The sequence below is a fragment of the Pelodiscus sinensis genome, chromosome 1 (assembly GCF_052426305.1).
Source record: "Pelodiscus sinensis isolate ZL-2025 chromosome 1, ASM5242630v1, whole genome shotgun sequence".
In the NCBI taxonomy this organism is placed as follows: Eukaryota; Metazoa; Chordata; order Testudines; family Trionychidae; genus Pelodiscus; species Pelodiscus sinensis.
This window is the reverse complement of record NC_143052.1, coordinates 100,532,897-100,557,829: the sequence shown is the minus strand read 5'-3', so window position 1 is coordinate 100,557,829 and position 24,933 is coordinate 100,532,897. Positions and strand designations below refer to the sequence as shown.

The 24,933-nt window shown below is 43.4% G+C and overlaps 1 protein-coding gene across 3 annotated transcripts in view; it reads left to right on the top strand.

Annotated features, from left to right (window-relative positions):
• Nucleotides 1–2,470: 2,470 nt before the first annotated feature.
• Nucleotides 2,471–24,933, top strand: part of STAB2 (stabilin 2) — a 142,023-nt gene continuing 119,560 nt past the window's right edge. For 2 of the 3 annotated variants that reach the window (XM_075938875.2, XM_089781718.1), the window contains exons 1-7: nt 2,471–2,971; nt 7,383–7,516; nt 8,552–8,667; nt 16,560–16,645; nt 18,783–18,852; nt 22,573–22,668; nt 23,006–23,131. In XM_075938875.2, coding sequence (XP_075794990.2) covers nt 2,888–2,971; nt 7,383–7,516; nt 8,552–8,667; nt 16,560–16,645; nt 18,783–18,852; nt 22,573–22,668; nt 23,006–23,131 — 712 coding nt within the window. In that variant the 5' untranslated portion in view covers nt 2,471–2,887. The remainder of the gene's footprint in view (nt 2,972–7,382; nt 7,517–8,551; nt 8,668–16,559; nt 16,646–18,782; nt 18,853–22,572; nt 22,669–23,005; nt 23,132–24,933) is intronic. The other variant, XM_075938882.2, reaches the window with a different exon arrangement.

Genomic DNA, 24,933 nt, shown 5'->3' with positions numbered 1-24,933 from the left:
GGTGGATACGCCTTTAACTATTTTAAGGGAGGTTCCAAAGAGAATGGAGAGAATGACAGAATGAGGAGCAATGGCCTCAAGTTACAGTGGGCAGGTGTAGGTTGGATATTAGGAAAAACTATTTTACTAAGAGGGAGGTGAAGTACTGGAATGGGTTACCTAGGGAGGTGGTGAAATATACTTCCCCAGAGGTGTTTAAGTCCTGACTTGGCAAAGCCCTGGATGGGATGATTTAGTTGGGGTGGGTCCTGCTTTGGGAAAGGGGTTGGACTCAGTGACCTCCTGAGGTCTCTTCCAACCCTAGGATTCTATGAACATATGCAAAGCACCTTGAATACCCAGCAGCGCAAAGAGGAACATGTGGTTACAACAGAGGTAAGTGATAACCCAAGAGCGATACAGAAGAGCTCACTGTTTCCACCTATAATACACCATACAGATTAACTGAGCACCGTCAGCACAATCCAGGGGATACTCTTTTTACAGGAACTATTGTCTTAGGGTACGTCTACACTGCAATGTAGACATCCACTATAGTGAAATATAGCAGACGTGTTATTTCGGCATCCCTATAAACCTCATTGCACAAGTGATGTCTCAAAATAGTGTTTTATTTCAAAATTTGGTGCTGTGTAGATGTGCCAAATTTCAAAATAGCCTATTGCAAAAAAGAATCAAAATAAGATACGTAATTTGGGTAGTGCAAATTGTGTCTCTTATTTTGAGCTAAGGGTGCAATGTTGACACACCCTTATTCAACCTAACCTTTAACTGTGATGGTGTCAAATCTACTCTGCAATATTTGCCTTTACCCTATAATTGGAGATAGGGAACCAGTGTGGATAATTTCAGTATCTGCCCCAGAATGGACAGGAACCAAAATGTTAAGGTTTAACACAATTCCATTACTTTTCTGTTTTCTCTTGAAAGTCTGTGTTTCCTGCTTTCCTAGAAGCAAAAGTACAGAAATACTCCAGTAAGGTCTATTCTCATACTGCTTCAGCTCTGGCAGGAGCCAACAGCACAGGAAGCTACATAAGAGTCATTTCTCGCCTGATTTATGGATGACTGTGCGGAGGCAAAACAGAGGTGGATCTTTAGCTCCTCAGAAACCAGGCCCAGAAACATAGCAGCTTGTAAGAAAAAATGGAAAGGCCTATGACTTTGATGTACTCTACATCCAAGTTTGTCTCTGCCATTGTGGAAAGACATGGCTTCAGGATTTTTGTTTAGTTTGATTTGCAAAATAATATTTCAGAGACCCTGAAAGACAAAGACTTGAGAACTTGCAAATTGTCACACTTCCTGCCTGCTGGGGAACACCTCAGCTATTCTTTCTGAACCAAATGAAGTATTTTCTTAGTGGCAGCAGCTGGACAGCCCAAAATTCTGATATTTCAGAGCCATTCCTGCTGGCCTGACAAATTACCTCTCCCTAAAAGTCTTAAATCTCAAATCAAATGCATGATATGAGCAGACTGGGAAGGCAGCAGACACAATATTGCTGCCCACTACTAATCAGGCAACCAACAAATAATCAGTACCCAGGACAAAATGGGAGATGTGTACAGCTCACCTGACTACCCACTTTATTTAGGGCCCCTCAGGTTGAGCTGAATAGAAATAAGCAGCCTGTCTGGGAGGAAATTCAGACCTAGATTCAGGGTTTGGCTCAGGGCCAATTCTGTATCGCATTTAAAATTCGTGGCCCCTAGTGGGATTTTTTGCAGAAGAAAAACAGGAGAAACAGGAAGGAAAAACACAAGCTAGTTGTGACCTGCTTTTTCAGGAGTTGAATAAAGCTCAACTCCGCTTTATTATCTGGTAATAAAGCGGAGTTGAGCTTTATTCAACTCCTGAAAAAGCAGGTCACAACTAGCCTGTTTTTTTCCTTCCTGTTTCTCCTGGGTTTTTTTCTACAAAAAATTGCTTACTTCAGTAAAAGTATTACCATTAAACCAAAACTTTCTCTTCCATGAGATGGAGGGCTGCTTTGGATTTTCTGGAAACTTTTATAAAGCCAACCAACCAAAAGTTGAGGCACCCCAAATCACAAGCAACTCTTGAAAACATAGGTCATTGCATTTGTGAGTGAGAGTGACTGGGCCTCATAACATTAAAAGAATTACAAGGAATTGAAAAGCTTTGAAAATAGTGAGAGAATTTCTTCCCTTAGCTTTTCAAAATGTCCTTCTATTCATTCTTTCCAAATATGCCCAGCTAAATTGACTGACTTAATTTTCTTTGTACCCATTCTAAAAGATTAGTTATAATGATGTAATGAAACTCCGAAGAGGGTAAAAACAAAAGGGGCGGGAGTCCTTTCTTTTATCCAGCTAACCAAAGCTAGAAGGTGCTGTTTTGGCCACCTCAGATAATGTCTCTAAGAGTTACATTTGATGGATACACCCTTCTGTTTCAAGAACTGATAAGCCCAGCTCCATAAAGTTTTTGTTCTGCCTGACCTCATTCAAGTGATGACAAGATCAACAGCTATTCCCAACTTCAGTACATGTCCATCTAAAAAAAGAAAAATATCTTCTCACCACAATTCAGTGTCCTTGGAATTGTATTGTCAACAGCTACAGAGAGAAGGATCTGCTATCAGGATATCCTGTCATTTAGTTAGGAAGAGTTTATTCAGCTTTGCAATGAAAACTTTCAGCAAAAGCCATATATTTTGGTAATTTTCCTATCTAAGGGCAGGTTTCACGTGCTTTGTGGTTTAGCTCATTGCTTTCTTCAGGAAAAGGAGGGAAGTCACTTCAGTCTTTTCCTTGTAATGTAGTAAAGAAATAAAGCTACCAAATCACTGATGATTTTCAGCCATAGCATTGTTACCCATGACTGAAGAGTCCTGAAGGCAAAAAAGCAACAGTTTTTCATAATGGAAAAACAGTTGGTTGTTTTATTTCTGGTGTCTTCTTTGATTACAAATAGCTTCTCTTCACCACCAAAACCCACAGATCAGGTAAGAAAAATCTTTTATTTTCTTTTGGATATGTTTTTTAAGATAATGATGTATTATGTTTGTGGTATAATACAGAAGGGTTGTGTGTTTGTCATGTATGCTCTGTCTTGTGGAGGGAAAAAACCCATTGTACTATCCATCAGTGCTTATGTGATATTGTCTCCTAGTTAGATAGATATCCCAACCTGTTGTAAATTAGCATCTTCCCATTAAAATTAATTGAGCTAACTATACTTGCTAACACTCGGGTCCATAAATAGACCTACTAAAATAAATAAATAAATAAACAAACAAATAGATCACCACATTGTGAAACTGCTGATAGATAAGATTCTCCAAAAGCAACAAATGAAAATTACTACATTTTCTACCATATCAGAAGATGAAAAGTCTTTTTACCATAGGAGACAGAATGCTTTTTTCTCCATCAGTGTGAAAAGCTATTTTGACCAGATAAAAAAACATTCCTGGAGAACTTAGCAATTTTTAACATTTGCAAAAAGGTGCAAACTTAACGAGATTTGTAGACATTTCTGGAATTAATGTATATGCCTTCATGACACAACCTGGTGCAAATTTCCTGAATGTATGGAATTTCACAAAAATGTGTTTTGTAAGAAACATGTAGGGAAATGAAAAGTGTTATTGTATTATAGATCTAACAATATAAATGAGAATTGGCCAAAAATGCAGTGCTCACTTAAACTACTTTACAGCATATGGTTTTGGATTAATGTGTCCCCAGTAATATATCTGTGGGGGAAAGATTGAATAACCTATTAGGGGAAATGAAAAATGTGAAGGGGGAGAGTGCAGAAAAAGAATAACGCTCACTACCACTCCTTTTTTACTTCAACTAGATGTGTAAAAAAATCTCTTTGAAGTGTGAAAGTGTGGATTTTCCTCCTCGATGTTTCTAAATTTCCTTTTTTCTTTTCTTCCTCTTTAAAAGAAGAAAGGAAGAGAACTGAGAGAAAATGGGAATTTTCCAACTATTGCAAAAAAATTAGAACCCCAAAATTTTGAAAAAACTTTATTTGAATTTTCTCATTTAAAAATCTTTAAAATTGGAAACAAATAATACTAAATGAAATGGGGAGGTGTTATTTTACAGCATTGCAGTGAAATAAGTAAACCCAATATCTTTGATTTCTTAGTCCAGTTGCTTTTTGTAGTAGCACCTGATGAAAGAGGTTTGCTTGCTCATTCTTTAGATGTCAAACTTTCCATGACTTTCACTGAGCAACTTTGCAGATCAGGGCCTAACTGCACATTAAATCAAAAACACAATGTTGAAATAAACAGTTCAGCAGCTATCTTTAACTTAAAGTGAACTGGCCAGATCATTCAGCATTTACTCATGTATTTGTAGCCATGAGACTACATATGGGAGTACAGATAGATGGGTTGAGCATTGTTACAGATCGATGGGTTTGAAAAGCAGTGTGTTTTAAAGAAGAGCAAGAGGATATGAAAGGTGTGCTATAGTGGCTAGAGGTAGGGGCAAGGAGACAGATTCATGAGTTCTAATCATGCCTGTGTAGTTGACTGACTCCATAGCTTAGAGCACAGTCACTTGACCTCTGTTTCCACATCACATGAGAAGCTTATTTCAGAAGGAGGGTGGTGAAGCACTGCAATAGGTTACTTCGGGAGGTGGTGGACTCTTCAACCCTTTGTCAAGCCCTGGCTGGGTTGATTTAGTTGGGGTGGGTCCCAGTTTGGGCAGGGGGCTGAACTTAATGACCTCCTGAGGTCTCTTCCAGCCATAGGATACCTATGATTCTGTGATCACCCTATGTTAAAAAATAAAATAAAATAAATAAATAAATAAATAAGATTACTTACTTATCTCTTTTGTACCAGTACTACAAGGGTAAAGAGGGTAAATGCTCATGAAGTCTCTTAAAAATAAAATAGGCTCCTAATTTTTTAATATTAATCACTATTAATATTAAAATCTTTCCATTTTCAAAAAATGAAATATTCAGGGGAGAAATATTATTCTTTATAAGCAGCTTCATCCTTAGAAAATAAATAAACCATCATACTAAACAGTTTGCATTATATAAAAAAATCACAGGGGGTAATCCTTGTGCACAGTCATGCCTTCTATTGAAATGTTATAAATCTATCTTTTTTGCTTGGAGTTATAAGTATGTTCAGGTTTAATTGCTTGGACCTAGCAACTGGTTTTAAGGTTTCGCTGGGAGTGTTTTAAGAAGTGAGCCAAACCAGAACCTGGAATCTGAACCTTTTCAAATTTTCATATTTGGAGAGTTCACATCAAAACTCACCCTCATGATTTCCATATCAGATCCAAACCTAGAATGTGTCCATCTTTCATTTCAGACGTGGAGAAACATTTTGGCCACATTTCTCACGATTCCAGGTCCATGTAATCTAAACCCGAAATATCATCCTGATTCTTCCAGGAACTCAAACACTGCCTAACCCAGGTCTAGATATTGTTTTGTTAGCCCATCTTGGGGAGGCAACTGGGGAAGGTAAAGAGACTGAACCACCACTGGGTATAGTGCAGTCAGATTAAACAATAGCACACATTTGCTCAGCAAAAGATCCAACTCTATATTCTCATTTCTGAGTCAGCTCCATCACAGATGACTTCCATCCAGTTGACTGAAACTGTACTAAATTGCACAGGGCATTTCAGGGATTATAAGAACTGGTAAATAAATCACAACATTTCTCCATACACATTGAGAAAATAATGGACCTCCTCCCCCATTTGGAAATCTACCACCCCATGCACCAAAGCTCTTTCACTGTGCTGTCTTTGGTTTCCATGTCAAGCTTGCCAGAACTAGCATTTGTGGATGTCATATTCAATACTCTTGGCCAAAGATCTATCATGATCCGACGGGAATAAGAGATGGAGGGCGGGGGTGGATATAAGGTGTCAGTTTCCATAGTTTGTAGGGTTCCTCTATAGAGAAGCCTGCTGTTATATCACACTGACTTGCCTGACAATCTGTCTTAGGTCTGGGGCAAGAGAGCAAAGCTGAAAAAATGCATTGTAGCTACAGGAGAATGATGGGGCGGGGTAGTTATGAAACTGTACCTGTATTGTTCTGGGAGGGAGGCCAAGATGCCTCACTACAAGGAAGCAAACCGGCTGAGTAGTCCAGCCCAGCAATGTTTCAGGGTGGGCCCACAAGAGTTCGAATACAAGCCCAACAACTGTTAAGATGCCCAGGCCCTAGCTCAGGGCAGGGCAACAAATAGCCCTGGTGCTCAGTCTATGCTCTGACCGAGCAGCAGACACTCCACCCTGGCCCTAGTTCAGGGCAGGGCCACAAACAGCCCCGTGTTCAGGCTGAGCAAATGTCAGTAAGACCAGCCTCTTATTCAGGGCAGGGTAACTAGCAGTGCAGGCAGCTCAGCCCGCATTCAGGCAGAGTTACTGGTAATAGGCCCAGGCCCCTGTTCAGGGTAGAGCAGCAAACAGAGACTGCAGGCTGATCAGGGATCAATATGTCCTGGCCCTAGTTCAGGGCAGGAGAAAAAACAAGTAACGGGCTCAGGCCTATGTCCATGCTGAGCCACTGTCAATATAAGCCCAGGCTCAGGGCAGGGCAAGAAGCAGAAGCAGCTTAGGGGACTCAGGCCCGTTCTCAGGCTGAGCAGCAATCGGGTCTCCTACCTCTGGCAGAGAGCCAACAAGTGCAGGCATTTAGCTCAAAACAAGGGAGACAGCCACTATGGACTGAGGTAGCGGGGGGGGGGCACAGGCCCACTTTCTCCACTGTGTCCCAGCCCAGGACCCTAACAATGGCATCTCTGGCTGCCATTGTGTCGGCGGGAATCCTGACCACAACACACTGACCAATTCACCTCAGTATCTTCAGCCGGACATGGGCTGGCTACCCCTGGGATACTTCCCAGTTCCCCTTTAGGCCTACCTGGGTAGGTGCTCGCTCCTTTGGGTCTGCAGGGAATGAACACTCCGGCAGGGTTTCCATCAGCTCAGGGTCTGGGGTTATCAGTGGTCCTGGCCAGGCTTCTGGGCTCGCCAGTGATCCTGGCAGTCCTGGCCAGTTTTCCTCTTCCCGGCGGTGCAGCCGAGCCACCTACTCAGACAAGGCGTCTGGCTTCCCCCATGGCTGGGGCCCAACTCAACTCTTAGCTGCAGCCTTTAGACTTCCCAGCCCATCCCTCTGCTTCCTGGGAGTGGGGCTGGGTTGCCTTGGCCCTGCCCAGAGGGTCCTGGGGAGTTCTTCCCCTTCTGAATTAGTGGGAGGCCAAGCTGCTTCACTGCACAACGCATAATAAGACTTTAAGAATTAAAGCAGGATTTCCCATTGATTCCAGTGGGAGCAGAGCAAGGGCAACAAAGTGTTTTTTGAAAATGCCACCCTAAAGACTTAAACCTATTTCTGGCTTTTTACAGGTGAAGAATAAGTGCGATCAGAAGATGCTCATTACAACCAAAACCAAATGCCGATCTTGTTCTCTAAACCTTGAAATCCAGTGCCCTGATGGCTACAGTAAAGTTACCAATGGATCTGGACTACGAGACTGCAGGTATTTCTTCTCCTACAGCTCCTACTGTGTCCCCAAGTCAGCCGCTGCTGATAATAATCAGCGGCTGACTCCAGGAAGCCCGAGGCAGAGCTGCTCTGCCCCGGGCTTCCTGGAGTCAGCCGCTGGTCAGTTTCAGCAGCGGCTGAATGGGGGACAGCTGGGGCGCTGCCAGGTTGGGCCCCGCAGCCCCGAGGGGCAGCGCTATGGGACCAACCCGGCAGCGCCCCAGCTGCTCTGCCCTAGGCTTCCTGATTCAGCCGCTGGTCAGTTTTAGCAGCGGCTGAATCAGGGAACCTGGGGGCAGAGCAGCTCCAATGGTCCGGCTGCCCAGAGCTCTTCCGGGTTCCTGATGGTGCCGGACCATCAGGAGTACTGGACCATCAGATGCCGGACCATTGGAGCTTTACTGTAGTTCTTTCTTGTATTCTGTGAGTATTTATTGTGTGTTCCAGCTTGGGTATGAAACTTCCCATTTTTAAATGCTGCATTTTATGGTTTTAGTCTCCCAAATCCTCTGAGTCAAAAACTCAAAGGGTGTGTTTTCAAAACTTTTCAGGGATCTCCCTCTGAAGCAATCTTGCCACAGTCCTTTAGCTTACTGAAAACTGTGGTGTATCCAAATTACAGACAGTAAGAAAGGCAGGCATATTATACAAGAGAAAATGTACAAGAGAAATGGCTGCAAGGAGGCTTTAAGACTTTAATAAACTATGGGAGAAAAAACAGTGGTGAAAGTAACTTAACATTTCTTACAGGTGCTATCCTATTGTAACCTGCCTGCTCTTTAAATAGCTCCCTGCTGGCTTTTGGCACAGCTCAACCTGCTCTTGCTGAAGCTGAGCACCAGGACGCTCCTGCTTACTTTCACCTCTGGAGAAAAATCCCATTTTTACATGAAAATTAAAAAACCAAGTCGTAATGCTGTCATTTTAAAATTCTGCTCTCTGGCTTTACAGAACGCAGAGGTTACCATCGCTATTTATCCCCAAAGGAGATTTTAAACACTCTAATATATCTGCAACTTCTTGTCTTTAGGTATTACCTTGAAATCAGGACTTTCACTTTGTCTCTTCCTGGATGTCGGCATTTATGCATGAAGGAATTTCAACAACCCGAGTGCTGCCATGGATATTGGGGCCCAGATTGTATGGGTAAATTCACTTAATTTCCTCTTCTCACAAACTATTGCTGTGGTAAGCCTGACTTTCCTTCAAATGATGTCAGGAGCACATAGAGCAATAGAGCATCTTGTTCAGTGAATGTGCTTCAACATTTTACATCAAATATGTAAGCTTTAAATAAGGTAGGACCAATAGACCCAATTGATAGTCTATTCGCCTAATGCCTGTTACAGTATTGGATCTGCTGACATCCCATATAGAGTTGTTTTGGAATACTCTCACTCCTCTCTGTTTACCAAAATACACTAGTGATGTCTGTTTGAGGCTGCATATATTCCTTTCCTATTTAAGTCAGAGTGATTCAGAGTCTGATCCAGCACCCCTGGAGTAATCCACTGGCTAAATAGACAAAAAGAATATTTACAGATTCCTATCTTCTACATAGGCAAAGGTAAATGTTAAACACTGGCCGTATTGACAGGAACCACAATTTTAGAAACCCTATTCACAGCTAAATCTATCCTTACAACATGGAGTGACGAGCCAATAAAAAGTTGTCTTTTTTTCCCTCTAATGAAGCATAGAATCCTGCCCTGTGGTACAACAAAGACAACAACAATACTTGATTAGTTTATACATGGTAATGTATTCTGTGACACCATGTTATGGACTGCATGTGTCTTAAGGTATGAAAGAGTTTGCTCAAAATGGAATAGAGTTAGAATTCCTGCTAAAGGGATTCTGGAGCAAGTAAAGAGGCCCCCCTTTTCCTCCTAATAAACATCCTGGACAGAAAAAAGGAACTCTGCATAAGAATCAAGGTCTAGGCATTGTTTCTGCTGTCACTTGAAGAAAAGTGCTATTTTCTTCTCTTATCTTAATCTGTTTAAGAACATACTGTGCATCCTACAGTTTAGAGGAAAGCAGTTCCTTCCTCAAGCTAGTAGAAAAATCCTGACTAGGAGCATACTTCATTTTTTGTATTTGATGGTGATGACAAAATAAGCTCTTAAATAGTACTTCTGTTTCCTTAAATGATAGGCCACATTGGCATGACGGGTGTTCCTCTGTCCTTCCCTCACGTGCTGCAGGATTCCAGTACAGCAAACCTTCCATGCAAAAGAACCATACTCCAATTCCCTTTTAAATGGACTACAGTAGGGATGGAGAACCTAAACCCTGGGGGCCAGATGCAGCCCCTGGCTTGCCTGGATCTGGCCCCTGAGGCTTACGTCCCCTCCTCCTCCCCCCAGCACTGGGGAGCCAGTGCTTGTGCTCCAGCCAACTCATGGGGCAGGAACACACAAAATCTACTCGCCTGGGCCTCCTAGGCTCTGGTGTGCAAGGAGATTGTGAGGAGTGTCTTTGTGCTTCTCAGTCGGTGGCCACGTCAGTTTTGTTTGATTGGTTTTGTTTTTGTGGGGTGTGTTTTTGGTTTTGGGGTTGATTTTTTGCTTCTCACTTGTGTGCAACTGCTGACTGATTTTTTTTGGGGGGAGGATCATTATGATCATTTAGTCTAGCCTTCTGCATAGCATAGAAATACTATAGTATTATCCTACTTTCACAGTTGTGCAGTTGAGGCACAAAAAAATCAGGAGCCAGATTTACAAAGGTATTTAGGTGCCCAAAAACACAGATTTGACTTTGAATTGATTTTAGTGGAAGTTGGGTGCCTAACTGGATTAGGCACTTTTGCAAGTCCCACTGTCATCCATCTGCAACTTTGAGCACCTAAATACCGTTAAAAATTAGGCCTTAAGTGATGTGGCCAAGGTCACACCGCAAGTCAGCAGCAGAGTTCAGCACTCAGCCCGACGTCTCCCAAGGTCTAGTACAGAGCCGCACCTCTAGACCGTGTTTCTTTTAAACCTCCCTCCCACTGACTTGCTCCCTTGCACCACCCATCTCTGCTGGAGATTAGCCCCATTTACTTGCTTGCTTTCTCCTGCAGCCATTTAGATTTTTAATCTATATCCAGCAGAAACAAAAGCCACTTACTCTGCTCATTATTTAGAAAACACTGAAAACTAAGATTTGTTGCATAACTAGTTAACACAATCATCAGAGACATAACAACAGAGGACATGGAATATGTGTGAGGTAACAAGCCCCAGAAAAATATAGGCGCATATACAGATACCTAACATTTAGTTTTTTCTCCAGATCTTAATTATATTAGCTATTTATTAATACTGTCATATAGAGTCTTAAGAAATGTATTTGCCATACAAATGTAAGTGAAAATTAAAATAGATTAGAATATATACTATGTAGCTAATAATCAAATTAGAGTGGAAAGACATAAAATGGTTTCCAAGGAGTTGGCAACATTAAGTCCATTCTTCTCTTGCTTGTGTAATACAAACAGTAAGTGGGAAAACAGAGTAAATAATAGTTTTAATCAATTAAATTATGAGGCAAAAAAGTAAATATTTAAGTGTTTTTTCTTTTAAAAAACCCCCTCTGTCTACAAAGCAATATTGCTGGCCAAAAACTTGGGGTAGGAGAGGAAGAAATCCACAGAAACATTGACAGATTCAAAAGAATGTCCCATTCTGTTATGTTTTGAGGTGGTTTTTGTTTTCTGACTTTTCAAGGGATTTTTTTTTTTAAGAACAGAATTTTTCAATTTCAAAATTGGAAAACTTCAAAAATTGTATGTTCTAATGTAAAAAAAACCCCAAAGATATTTAAAATGGGGATCTAAAATTAGGCTCCTAACTATGGTTCTGGTATCAAAATAAATAATCTGATTCTAAAAGGGACCGAGCTCCCAGCCATTTCCAGTCTCATGCTCAGACCATAAGACAGACCACACACAGCTCTTTTTTGTGGGTTAAACTGGAAAGTGTATCTTTTGTACCATTTCTTGAAAGATACACTGAACAGAAAGAAAGGGCCTGATTCACCACTTCATTTACATTGGTTTTGTGCATGCCTAACTATAATGAAGTAATTGGAGTTACTCTAATGCAAAACTGGTGTAAGGGATCGGAGAATCCAATGCCTTCTGGAATATAGAGCTCAAGCGAAAGTTCAATATCTGTCTAAGTAGCAAATTATCATATTGTTCTACAATTTTAAACAGCTGACAAAGGTCTGGCTGTGGTAGTTTCAAAACAAGAGGCAAGAAGGGTATTAGTGATGTCAAAGGGAAATAGAATTGAAATCAGCAGCAAAATAATTATTTGGTCAGCCATATTTTAAATCTGTTTTACCAGAATTTTGTATAAATGCTGAGTTCTTTCTCCATTATGGTATTTGCTATCCTGCCACATTTAACAATGGGAGTATTGCAGGTAGTGAGTTAAAACAACTGTTGTCCATGTATCTCACAAAATTAGCTGATTGGTATCATCATTAGCCCTAACAGTAATTTTTATCTGTGACCTAGCATCTTGAAAACATTTAAAAGCTCTGTGAGGACATTAGCGCTAATATGTATTTATCGTTTTACCTTGTCCCAGTTATCTCATCTCAGATCTTAATACAACATTATGATTTCAATGTGTTCAAAGTAAACTGGACTGAAAATTGTATCTGTTTAGAGACTGATTCATGGAAGAAGTGTATTTAAAGTCAATAGCACTGGCTGGATTACTGCCTCATCTTTAAGGGATAGATTAGTATGCAGCCAAAGTGTTCACAGAAATAATGTGTATGCATCTGCACATCCACTTATTTGCTCACTGCTCAGATCACTTGCAATTCACCCTGGTGCAGAGGGACTGAACAAAGCTGCCGTATCCTTTAAACTCTTGAATTTGGGGTTAAATTAGACATAAGTGGTGCATATATCTTGTGCTAGCTCCCTGCATGGGGTAAATATTTCACCTCCTGCTGCACAGCACAAGGGCTGGCTGGAACACAATTCCATCTCAGGAAAAACTCTGAAGTTTCAAAATTTGGTTTTTGTTCTGCACCGGAACAAAAATGAGCACTTTTGAGACTGGGCCACCTCAGAATTTGGAGTAGGAATTACAACCTGGGTCTCTCTTTCTCTCAATCTCTCCTGTTGGAGCTGTTCCATGTGGTACAAATAATTGAATATTGGGACAGAGAAAGACAAAACAGATAGAACAGGGATTTGAACCCAGGTCAACTCAATTGCAGGTAAATACCCAAATTGCCCAGCTATTCTGTAGTGGGTTTTGCCCACTTTCTTCTCCTTCCCCCCAATTCCATTCTGGGCCTGCAAAACCTTTTTGATGAAAAAAATGGCAATTTTTTGACCAGTTTTGCACAGAACCAGCACAATGTCCTCTCTACCATTTAAGTCCAGTGCTAAAGCTGGGCGGGGGGAAGGGCGGTGCTATAAATGGAGCAATAGGGTCTTGCCTCCTTTACAAACTTTTCTAGTGATGTTCTGTGCTGGCATCTTTGGCAGTAGATTGGAGGGGAGACCACAAGCTACACAGTTATGTAGCTAATAGAAGAGCAGATAGAAGAGCTGCCACTGAGAGGTTGCATTTAGCTCAGGTCATAAAATCAGGGAGAGTGCTGTGGAAAATTTCAACAAAAATAAAAAAATCTATTTCATGCAAAATGTTGATGTTTATAGGTGAAAATATGAATATTGAAATATTTCAGTTGGAAATGCTGCCATGCTGCATTACTCTTCCATTCCTTCTGGGTTGGGCTCGGCTCCTTGGACAGGCTAATTCTCCATGACACACCATGGACAACCCTCATGGCAAAGGGAAGTCGCCACAGTGTATTGTAGGTGATGCTGTTGAAATGGGAAGCCTGGCCAATAGAAGGAAATAGAGACAGCAGGCAGCCAAACTTCAGTTCCCATGAGGCACTGAGACAGCTTATCAGGGCAACTGGTGAAGGAGGACACCTCCCCATTTGACGCCTCCTGCCGACACCTGAGGGAGGGCTGGGACACTATTCCCTCTGCCCCAGGCCTCACCTCTGCGCTGCCTCTTCCCCACTCCTTTTCTGCCTCCACCCAGCCTTTCCCCTCAGGCTTCCTTCCCCAGCAGTGTGGCCAGAGGGCAAGTGGAAGAGGCCTGGTGTTGGCAGTAGGGGGTGGGTCCCCCACCCCAGTGACTGAGGGTAGAAGCGGAGCAATGTGACCCCATTTTCCCAACTGCCCGTCACATTGCTCGGGCAAGGAGCCAAACTGTCCCTGCACTCACCGGCAGCAGCAGAGGGGAGCAGAGCAGTGCAGCCTGCAGTCAGGGAGGTTGAGCTGCATTGCTCTGCTTCCCCCCTATGGCTGCCGGTGAGTGCAAGGGGGCCGACCACTGCTGCCAGAACCAGGCCTCCCCGCTAGTCCCCAGGGATGCCCAGAGGCTCTGGCCCCTCTCACCCACAGAATTTGAGGGGGCACTTGGTCCCTCAGAATCCCTTCATGCATTGCCAGGGCAGCACATTCAAATATTTCAGTTTTCAAGCTTTCTGTTTTTCAACGAAAAGTCTAAATTTTTCCATGGACATCTCAAATGTTTGCACTCTTCACCTCTCCGTCCACCAGTAGCAGTAATGGCCAAGGCTTTCAAAACAAGGGGCCCAAAGTTTAGACAACTTATCAAATGCCCAGGTTTTCAGAAGAGCTGAGCATCTAAGAACTCCCATTCCGTTCTGCACTTGTGAAATCAGATCCACTGAGCCCCAACCCTGCAAACTATGTAGGTCTCCAGCAAAAGGGATAAGGCTGGGGGCTTGCCTCCCCCAGCTCTAGGTGCACCCACCACCCATGCATGCCAACCTTACTTCTGTACTCTGATCGGAGCTGGGCGGCAGGAGAGTGGCAGCTGCTGGCCAAAGGGTAGCAATACCATGCTATACCATGCTTCCTTCTGTGCTGCTGCAGACAGTGGCACTGCCTTCAGAGCTGGGCTCCCAGCCTGCAGCCTCTGCTCTCTAGCTATCCAGTTCTGACAGCAGCATTGCCACCAGCATCAGCACAGAAGCAAGGGTGGCAGTACCATGACCCCGCCACTCTAACTTTGCATTCCCCCCTTCACAATCTGCTTCTGGATCAGGATGCCTACAGTTACAACACTGTGAAATTTCAGATTTAATTATTTGAAATGATTAAATTTTTTTAAATCCTATGACCATGAAATTGACCAAAATGGTCATTGAGCTTGGTAGGGTCCTACACTTTAACTTTACTATACGATAACGAGTAATACCAAACTACTCACAATGGTAAAGTTAAGCACATATGTAAGGGCTTCCTAGATTGGAGCTTTATTCAGATACAGGAATATGGATATAGTAGAAGTTTAACTTTGGCCAATAATTTCAAAAATAGAAAACTAGCATTAATCGTCTACATACATATTCAAGCTCCTAAATAAACAAGCTTGTTAGCAAAACTTGAAAATCTGGCCAATTTTGACATGGCTATAGATTTCGAAATCTAACTTGAAGGTCCTATTTTTAAAATCTAGACCACTACATTTATATAATTCTCCATGCAAAATATTTAACAAACTCCATGCTCATCTTGGATGTGTCTAAACTACATGGCTCCATCGATGGAGCCGTGTAGATTAGGCTGATCGGCAAAGGGTAATGAAGCTGCGATTTAAATAATCGCGGCTTCATTAACTTTAAATGGCTGCCGCGCTGAGCCGACAAACAGCTGATCAGCTGTTTGTCGGCTCAGCACGCTAGTCTGAACACTCCCGCGCCGACCTGAAAGCCCTTTATCGACCTCCCCGTTATGCCTCGTAGGATGAGGTTTACCGGGGAAGTCAATAAAGGGCTTTCATGTCGGCAGGGGAGCGTCCAGACTGCCCCGATCTGCCGACAAACAGCTGATCGGCAGAGCGGGGCAGCCATTTAAATTAAAATGAAGCCGCGATTATTTAAATCGCGGCTTCATTTCCCTTTGCCGAACAAACAAATCTACATGGCTGCATCAACGGAGCCATGTAGTTTAGACGTACCCGATGGCTGTGTCTAGACTGCATCCCTTTTCCGTAAAAGGGATGCATATTAGACACATCGCAATTGCAAATGAAGCGGGGATTTAAATCCCCCCCGCTTCATTTGCATAAACATGGTTCCTCTTAAAAAAAGGAATAAGGGATCTTTCGGAAAAGGCTTAATTTTCCGAAAGATCCCCGTCTAGACTGGCGCTTTTTTCCGGCAAAGCTCCGAGCCGGAAAAAAGCGGCAGCCATGTTTATGCAAATGAAGCGGCGGGGATTTAAATCCCCGCTTCATTTGCAATTGCGATGTGTCTAATTTGCATCCCTTTTACGGAAAAGGGATGGAGTCTAGACACAGCCCTTGTGTTTTCAGAACAGAATATCTGAGATTGTTTTGATTTAGAGAATCATAAGGAGTCAAGATGGAAAAGAACCTATTATTTCTTCTTATCTACCTCTCTGCTGATATAGGACTGCTCCTAATAGTATATTTTCTAGAGCTTTGTCCAGTCTACAAATGTCCCAAGATAGGGTATTTTTACTATGCTATATGAAAAGGATTTTCTCTCTTCAAATATGATCACTAAGTGTAATTTTTAATGACTGACCCTTTGGATGCTATACAAGATAATTACTATAGCAATTGCTGGGCTGACTTTCAATCCTTTAACCAAAACAAGAAGTTTAAACTCAAAGTCTTTTCATTATATTTTCATGGAGTTCTGCCCTTCTGAATTCTGTCTGGTCAAACTAGAGGGAAAAGTGTTTTAAAATCACATTTTAAAACCTTAGTCTTTCCAGTCCATTCTATTCTATCCTGACTCCATTGAACTCCATACAGGAGTTTATTAAGACCAAGATCTCAGTGAAGATACTTAGGAGACTCCGAAAAAATCCATGTATTGAAATGCCTATTTGAATTGATTCTCCATACCCTTTGGGAGCCACCATCACTAATATAAAGGACTTCGTTTGCATAAACCACCACAGTCAGTTTTATTGATTTCTCTTATTTTCTCTTCTGTAGAATGTCCAGGAGGAGCTGTATCACCATGCAATAACAGAGGCCGCTGTTTTCAGGGTATTAATGGGGATGGCAAATGCATTTGCCGAGTAAGTCCATTCATTTTTTTGTAATGATATTGTGTATGACAGCTGGGAAATATGGCACATTTATACCAGAAAAAACACATAAATTAAAGTATTTCAGCAATAGCCAGCAGAGAGAGTTTGGGGGTGGGGTGGGAAGGTTTTTATTTAGTTTTATTTATTTTTAATTTTCTGCTCGTACCAAACTTCAAATTACTCCCTATGACTGTTTATCTTAAAGTTTCCATAATGTCCATTTGCTGAGAATACATGCGGTGTTAAATAAACTCTACCCAGAAGAAAAAAAAATTCTTCTCCCTCCTGATATGTGCATGTAAGACCTATTAAATTTGTTCACCTCATCCTGCATTGGCTGACCTTCTAGAAAAAGCTCATATTTTCTAGAGCACGTGGGTAGGTGGTGGAGAATGGGGAGTAAGTTAGAACTGAGGCATGTATTGTTGTTATTAGTGGGAGGACTGTCAATTGACCTGCATTAAAGTCTGCAATTAACACGGGACAGGATTAACACATTAATCCTTTTAACGCGTTAATCGCAGGTGTTAATGCTGCACTGCCCCTTTGAAGTGCCACTCCAGAGCCGCACTTCAAAGGGGTTTTTAGATGAGGAGCCAGGGATCAGCTGGAGTCCCCAGCTGATCACAGGCTCCTAATGCACTGCCCCTTTGAAGTGCTGCCACAGCACTTCAAAGGGGCAGTGCTGCATGGAGCCCGGGGTCAGCTGGAGACTCCAGCTGAGCCCGGACTCCACCTTGCGCTGCCCCTTAGAAACTATGCCGCTGTGTTTTAAAGGGGCAGCTACACTGAGCCTGGGGTCAGCTCAGGACTCCCACTGATCCCAAGCTTCCCCAGCACTGCCCCTTTGAAACACTGCCGCAGCATTTCAAAGGGGCAGTGCGATTGTGATTACATTTTTTAATTGCTTGACAACCCTAATTATTAACTATTGATTATTAGAACGCTATGAGATAAGGTCTGTTGCCATTCTTGATTATATTTTAAGCCTTCTGAGTTTCTGTGAAAGTGGTCTAAGTTCCTAATGAGAGCAGGCTAGTCACTGACAGAAATTAACTTTAATATATAAATGTGAGGAAGAACAGTCCTTATCTTGGGGGACATTTCTTTCCAGCTTGCTGTCTGTTGTCCTTTCAACATGTCACAGGGTGGGTGTGTCCAGCCCCCTCTGAGGCAGGGCTTTAGGCCTTCCAGGCCTCTCATCACCTGCTCCACGCCATGAGTGTCTCAGTCTCTAGGGTCAAGGTCCTTTCACTACGCCCCTTCTCTCTTACAACATTCCAGCCTAGCGGCCACAGTCAATGCAATACCCCTTCTCACAGGTTAGTGAGGCTCAGTGGCCAGAGTCCTTTCCACACCCTTCCCTCAGGGCAGTGGGGCCTAGTGTCCTAAGTCAATTATCACTCCTTTCCCGTAGGACAGTGGGGCCAAGCGGCCAGATTCCGCATCAATTACACTCTGTTCGCAGGGCAATAAGGCCTAGCAGCCAGAGTCATTAGCAACCCCCCTTTTCACAGGGTAATAAGGCCTAGTAGCCAGAGTCAACAGTCACAACTATAGCACCCCCTTGGGGGCTAATGAGGGTGAGGTAGGGGGACCCAGGCCCACCCTCTCCACTGGGTCCCGGGCCAGGGGAGTCGTCCGTGGTGGGTGTGACCCACCATTAGCTCAGCAGGGAATCCACTGGTAACACAGTGAGCTCTGGGGAGATTTACCTTCCCACTCTGGGCTACTTCCTACCAGCCTCCCTGATGTTGGATTCTTCTCTGGTCGCGTCCGGGCTGAGAGCTTCTCCGGCCCATCTCTGCTGGCTGGCCTCAATGGCACCGTCCATCTGCAGCTCTTGTTCCAGAGCTCCTACAGCAGCTCCTTCCTCGGTGGTAGTCAGCCCTGATTGAGCTGCTCCACTGGCCTTTATACCGGTCCTCCAACTGCAGCATGCCCAGCAGGTCTGTGGCGATGAGGCTCTCTCAGCCAGGTAGTCCTGGTTGACTGCATCAGGCCCAGTGCGGGGTTGGTGCACCCCATCACATCGCATTATAACATTTTCTTATGTATGGCTACTCTGCTTGTATTCAAATATTTTAATGATATAGAAGAATGATCTCCCTTGTGTGTTCTATAGCCAGGGTTTGGTGGGACAGCCTGTGAAACTTGTTTCGAAGATAATGTATTTGGACCCAACTGCAGTTCAGGTATGTCTGATCTTATCTCCTTTTGTAGACGTGAAAAAATAAAACAAAGCTGTATCAGTGTAGGCTGAATTGCACAGGCAATAATCTTTGTGCAGCACAGTGAAAAATACCTTTAAATATCCTTGTTTTATCATATCTATATAGATATTTTCGAGGTTTTTGTCTGTGTTTCTGTCTGCGAGTCTGTTTGTTTAAGATGGTAAGAGCTGGGACCACCAAATTTGTTATGAGGTTCCTCTTCTCCGGACCTAACTTATAGCAAGGTCAGGGTTTGTTTGTGCCAGGACAACCAGAAGCCCTGGGAAAGGGACTGTTTTCCATAACATGGAAAGTGAAGGGGCGGGGGCTAAGCTGTTCTGAGGGACACAATACTGAGATTGGCCACTGGGGGCAGTGAGCCTGCAGGGGAGAGCTATCCTGCAGAGTGTCCACTGGGGGCAGCGGTTCCATCAAGGGATTGGCCAGCAGGGCTGAGGCTCTTCCATCTTGCCTGCCAGCACACCAGGTAAATAGCTCCCCTGCCCCAAGCCCTCTCCCCCCACCCCCTGGCAGCTGTGGAGGAACTGGGGGGAGAGAAAAGGTCCATACAGGATGGGAACCTCTGTCCTGAGCTCTTCCCCACCCCCCAGTCCTCATTCTTGCACACACCTCCCTGCCCTGACTCCTACACTGACCCCCTCACATCCCCAAGGCCCTGTCTTAACTAAGGCCCTGTCTTAACCACCCACCCACCCATCTCCAGCCCTCTGTCCTGAAGGACCCGGGCAATGGCAAGTAAGTCTGCTAGTAATCAAATAAACTAGATATGGAAGGACCTGCTAAATTACCCAGGTCATCTCACAGTAAGTGTTGGAATGTTTCCTTCCATATATTTTCCATGGTCACATACTTATTTCGTTCTAAGTGTGTGTGAGAGAGATAATTGTGGTATTTACCATTGTATGGTAACCTATCAAATGGTAACTTGCAGTATTTTAAATAAATTTCCTAACTAAAAGCATGGTAACCAAGGCATATAATTACACCCCAAAACAGTAGCAAAAATACCAAATAAATACAATAGAGTATGAAAATCAGAGTACATCAGTACTAAGCCATCAACCAAAATACAGTCATGAATGGACAGTTACTTAAATATTCTGTTAGTGAGCTTCCTGCAATAATCACAGTAACTGTACAGCCTCAAAGGCACATTGTTTCCAATAGTTGTCCACTGGATGCCAGTATTGATTCATATAAATGCTATTGAGACAACATTGTCCTACAGGTGGTACACTTGAATCAATTCAGTATCTTTAGTGTTCCAGCTTTTGGATATTTCAGCTGTTTGAAATATTCAAAATTCTCTAGGAGCCCATGGAGATTGTGCATTGGTACAACTAGCAACAAATATGCCTTCAGCAATACCTCAAATGTAGCTGTAGATCAGAGGTGGGGAACCTAAGGCCCGGGGGCCTGTTGCAGCCCCTAGTTTGGGGCTGGAGCACACAAAATCTACTAGACTGGGCCCCCCTAAGCTCTGATATGTGAGGGGAATGTGGGGAGTGTCTTTCTCCTTCTCGGTTGGGGGCCATGTCAGTGAGGGTTTGGTTTTTCTTTTTTGCTTCTCACTTGCGTGTGGCCCCCAGCTGATTTTTCTGTGGGTCAGCAGCTCCTGGCCCAAAAAGGGTTCCTCACCCCTGCTTTAGATGTTAAGGCTGAATGCAAAAAAGGAGCTGTGTGCCTGGGAAAGTCACTGCAATGCACATAGGCTGTGTTAGGCATCTAGCACATTGAATGGTGAGAAACAAGCACCTTAAACCGGGATTCCTAAAAGCCAGCTCACTAAGCAGGGAATTGCCTCAGTGTAGTGGCCTAACCGGCCCACACTCAGCTAACCAATAGGAGATGCCCGCCCAAGGGGTGTGTGGTAAGCACACTTCTCGTGGTGATAGGACCTTGGTTCCAGCAAGCTGCAATGAGGTGCCTCTTTCTGCTTGCAATTCACAGCTAGGAGCTCTCTTTGGAGGTAGGTGCCTTATAATGCTTTAGCATGAAATGGGAGGGGGGTGGTCACATGTAGGACCCAATCCAGCAGGCATGCTCAGAGACCATCTGTTCACACAAATAAATGATGGCGGAAGGAGGACTTCTCTCATAACCGTTTTTTCCAGTGCTTAGACCACTCAGCTGGGATGGGGGGAGGAGACCTAAGTCAAGTCTCCTCACCTCGAGAAGAGATTTGAAGCATGAGCAATTACCTCCTGGGGGCACTTTCTAACCTTTGAGCAGGACCATCTGATGTGAGCCTATCTCAGTATATAAATTAAGAGAGAGAGGATCCTTGGTCTCCCATATTCTGAGAGCGTGCTCTGAGCCACCAGGCTGTAGAATCATTCTCATACTTAGTGTCTCTTTCTCTGGCTCATGCTCTCTCTCTCTCTCTCTCTCTCTCTCTGTGTGTCTTAAAGAGTCGTTTGGGCCAGAGAGTGAGCAAGCACACATGCATGAAAAGATTCCACAGTCTGGTGGAGAGAGGTGGCAGATCCTACTTCAAATCCCTTGCTCCCCCCACCCCAGGTCAGGTCTTGAACCAGATCTTTCCCATGTTTCAGGTGTGTTCCCTAATCACCAGGCTAAAAATTATGGGGGAGAGTCTCTGCCACTTGCCGGTCTGTTTTGTATGAACTCACCTGACAGACCTGATGTGATAAGCAGACTCTGAGCATGCTGCTGGCATCAGGCCCCACACATGACCTAAGTGCCTGAAAACCTCTCTTTCCTTGGTTTGTGAATTACTCTGGGGATTAGGTGGGAGATAGGGGCCGTGGTGTCACAAAGTGCACACTCTCAGAGGCAGAGACATAGGCAACTAGAGAATTTTCACTGAAAAAGCTTAGACACCTACGAGGCGTGGTAGAAGAAGGGGTGCATCACAGTGGTATTGAAACCAGGACTTAGGTGCATGAAATAGGGACTTGGGCACTTAACTCTTGTGCATTCAGACCAAGGGTTAGTCTACTCCAGAAAGTTGTAATAATGTAACTATGTTGGTATAGCTAAAACACCACAATCCCCTAAAATAGGTGCTATATAGCTATCCTTATAGAAGTGCTTTATACTGGTATAGCGTAATGCAATATATGAAGGGGAATAAGCTGTCCTAGTAAAAGTCATCTTTATGCTGACATAACTGTGTCTACACTAGGGCATTACCAGTACAACTTTTTCAGTAATAAATCACATCCCTAAGTGAAATAATTATACTGGGGAACCATTTAAGTAGAATGAGGCTAAAGGAACAAATTTGAAAGGGGCCTCAGCATTGTCTGAAACTGTGTACGTGCAACTTCGTGTGTGAAAACTGTCAGCCACCGAATTCTGTACGCTCCTTGTCCCCAGAAACATTGATTTTGTCTTTCCAATGTACACAACAGCAGAGGGACAAAATAAGACCTGCTGTAGAGTTTGACCTATTTGCTTATGCCCTTTAAGTGGCTAATGTACTCCCTTCTGTGTGCCTTAATATTAGGGTGGCAACTGTTCCATTTGATGTTTAAAGTCTGGGGTCCCATTATCAAATCTGAGTCAAGTTAGCCATCTTTGAAAATTGTACCCTGAGTGTCAAAAACAGTAGTGTTTAATTACTGGGACTAAATCATTAATGGCATGAAAAAAAAACACTCAAAACCTTGTTTCAAATCTGCTTATTTACCCAAACCAATCCATTTCTACATATAGTTTGCACCTGTGCTCATGGAGTGTGCAACAGTGGAATTACAGGGGATGGAGGATGCACATGTTTGTCTGGCTACAAAGGCCTGAACTGTGATCAGCGTAAGTATGGGGCTTTTCATCAGGACATATTCACCTACTTCTTTATAGTGGCTGCTGGTGAGGACTAAATATATTAGTTTAGTATGCCTGAGTACCACAGCAAAATATATACACCCAACTCAGACTCCATCACATCTAAACCTAACAAAGACCTGTGATCATTATTACCTCATCATTTCATCATCAATCACCACTAACAGTGGTCACATCCCCACTCCACGGTGCCTTGCTCATCTAAATGCTGCATTGGTTCTTGTACAGCGGAAGGATGGAGAGTGAAATGTTCATTAGTGTGATGTTCAGCCATAGTCTAGCTTTTTGCCTTCTTTCTCTCCAGCAATACCTGAGTGTGAGGCTTTGCAGTGCCCTGAAAACTCCAGATGCTCTATTTCTAGTGAAGATGAAACCAAGTTGGAGTGTACATGTCTTCCAAATTACTACAGAGATGGCAAACAATGTGAACGTAAGTACATGTCAAGCCCAACGGGCCATGAATCCCCCGATGGCAGCCTTAAAATCAGTATAGGCGAACAATTTACATTTGCTGAGAGAGGTCCCGCTACACGGTGACGCAGCTGCATCACTGAGCCCAAACACAAACCTTTCAGACAAATTTAGCACATGCCATTTTTCCAGTATTTGATGAAGTATGAAAGCCTATGATCTCTGCTGGGGCAAAAAGTTTTTCACAGTGTAGTCTCTACCACACTCACTGTGCCACTTGAACTGTCAAACTGTTTTTATTTATTCTATTATTACATTATGACATGACATTATTATTCTAATAATTCTAGCCAAATTGTGTTGCTGAAGATTCAGTCGTGTTTACCTAGTAACACAGAAATGTCTGTACTGGATCAGACCCAAGATCTCTCTCAACTGGTATTTTGCTTCCATCAGTTGCTTTGTGCCTGATGTTTCAGGAGAAAGTTGAAAAAAAAAAAAAACCATATCAGAGACATTTCTTCCCATCTCCCATCAGTGAGCTGTTGTCCTATAGTCTAAAACAAGCACAATTATATTCCGCTATATGGGGGGTTCTCACATGGGGGCAATGAGATTATGTGGGGGGTCACAAGCTGTCAGTCTTCATCCCCCTCCCCCCACCTCACTTTGCCTCCAGCAATTATAATAGTGTTAACTATATAAAAAAAGGTTTTTAATTTAAAGGTGGGAGTCACACTCAGAGGTTTGGTGTGTGAAAGAGGTCACCAAAAGTTTGAAAACAATGGTGCTATATTATATTTTATCTAGGGTACTAATGGCAAAATTTGCCAGTAAGTTCAGTTTTTTAAACTACACAGTGAGTTGGTTCAAGGATGGATTAATTAGTTCAAATAAGATACTCACTTTGGAATCATGGGCAACAACTTGTGCTTCAATCTCCCCATTGGCTACTATCAGTGTTACGATTCAGGGCCAGATCCTCAACAGCTTTTTACTCCCAGTGGTGGGCAATTAAACACATCACTAATGCCACTGACTTCAGTAAAACTACTCATGGAACTATTGGGTTCCAAAAAGGGATGTAAAATCCCATTTAAATGGTTAAGCAGTTAAACATTATGGCTACGTGTACTCTGCAGGCTTCTTGCGCAAGAACTGTCCACACTGCCATGTGCTTTTGTGCAAGGGATGTGCTTTTGCGCAAGAGCGTCCATGGCAGTGTGGATGCTCTCTTGCGCAACAAAGCTGTGATGGCCATTTTAGCCATAGGGGTTTCTTGTGCAAGAAACCCCTGTTGCCCGTTCACACTGCTTTCTTGCGCAAGAGGGCTTATTCCTTGTCATGATTATGAGGGTGAACCAGCAGCCTAGGGATTAAGGGGTTAACTACACCTAGCCAAGTGGAGTGACCAGTAGGAATGTAGGTGGGACTTTCAAACTGGGATAAAGGAATTTGGGTTTTTTCCTTTCTCTTTGTCTCTGGGGGTGTGTCTAGACTACATGCCTCCTTCGACGGAGGCATGTAGATTAGCGAGATCGGAAGAGGGAAATGAAGCCGCGATTAAAATAATCGCGGCTTCATTTAAATTTAAATGGCTGCCCCGATCTGCCGATCAGCTGTTTGTCGGCAGATCGGGGGAGTCTGGACGCGATGCCCCGACAAAGAAGCCTTTCTTCATCGACACAGGTAAGCCTCGTGAAACCAGGCTTACCTGTGTCGATGAAGAAAGGCTTCTTTGTCGGGGCATCGCGTCCAGACTCCCCCGATCTGCCGACAAACAGCTGATCGGCAGATCGGGGCAGCCATTTAAATTTAAAT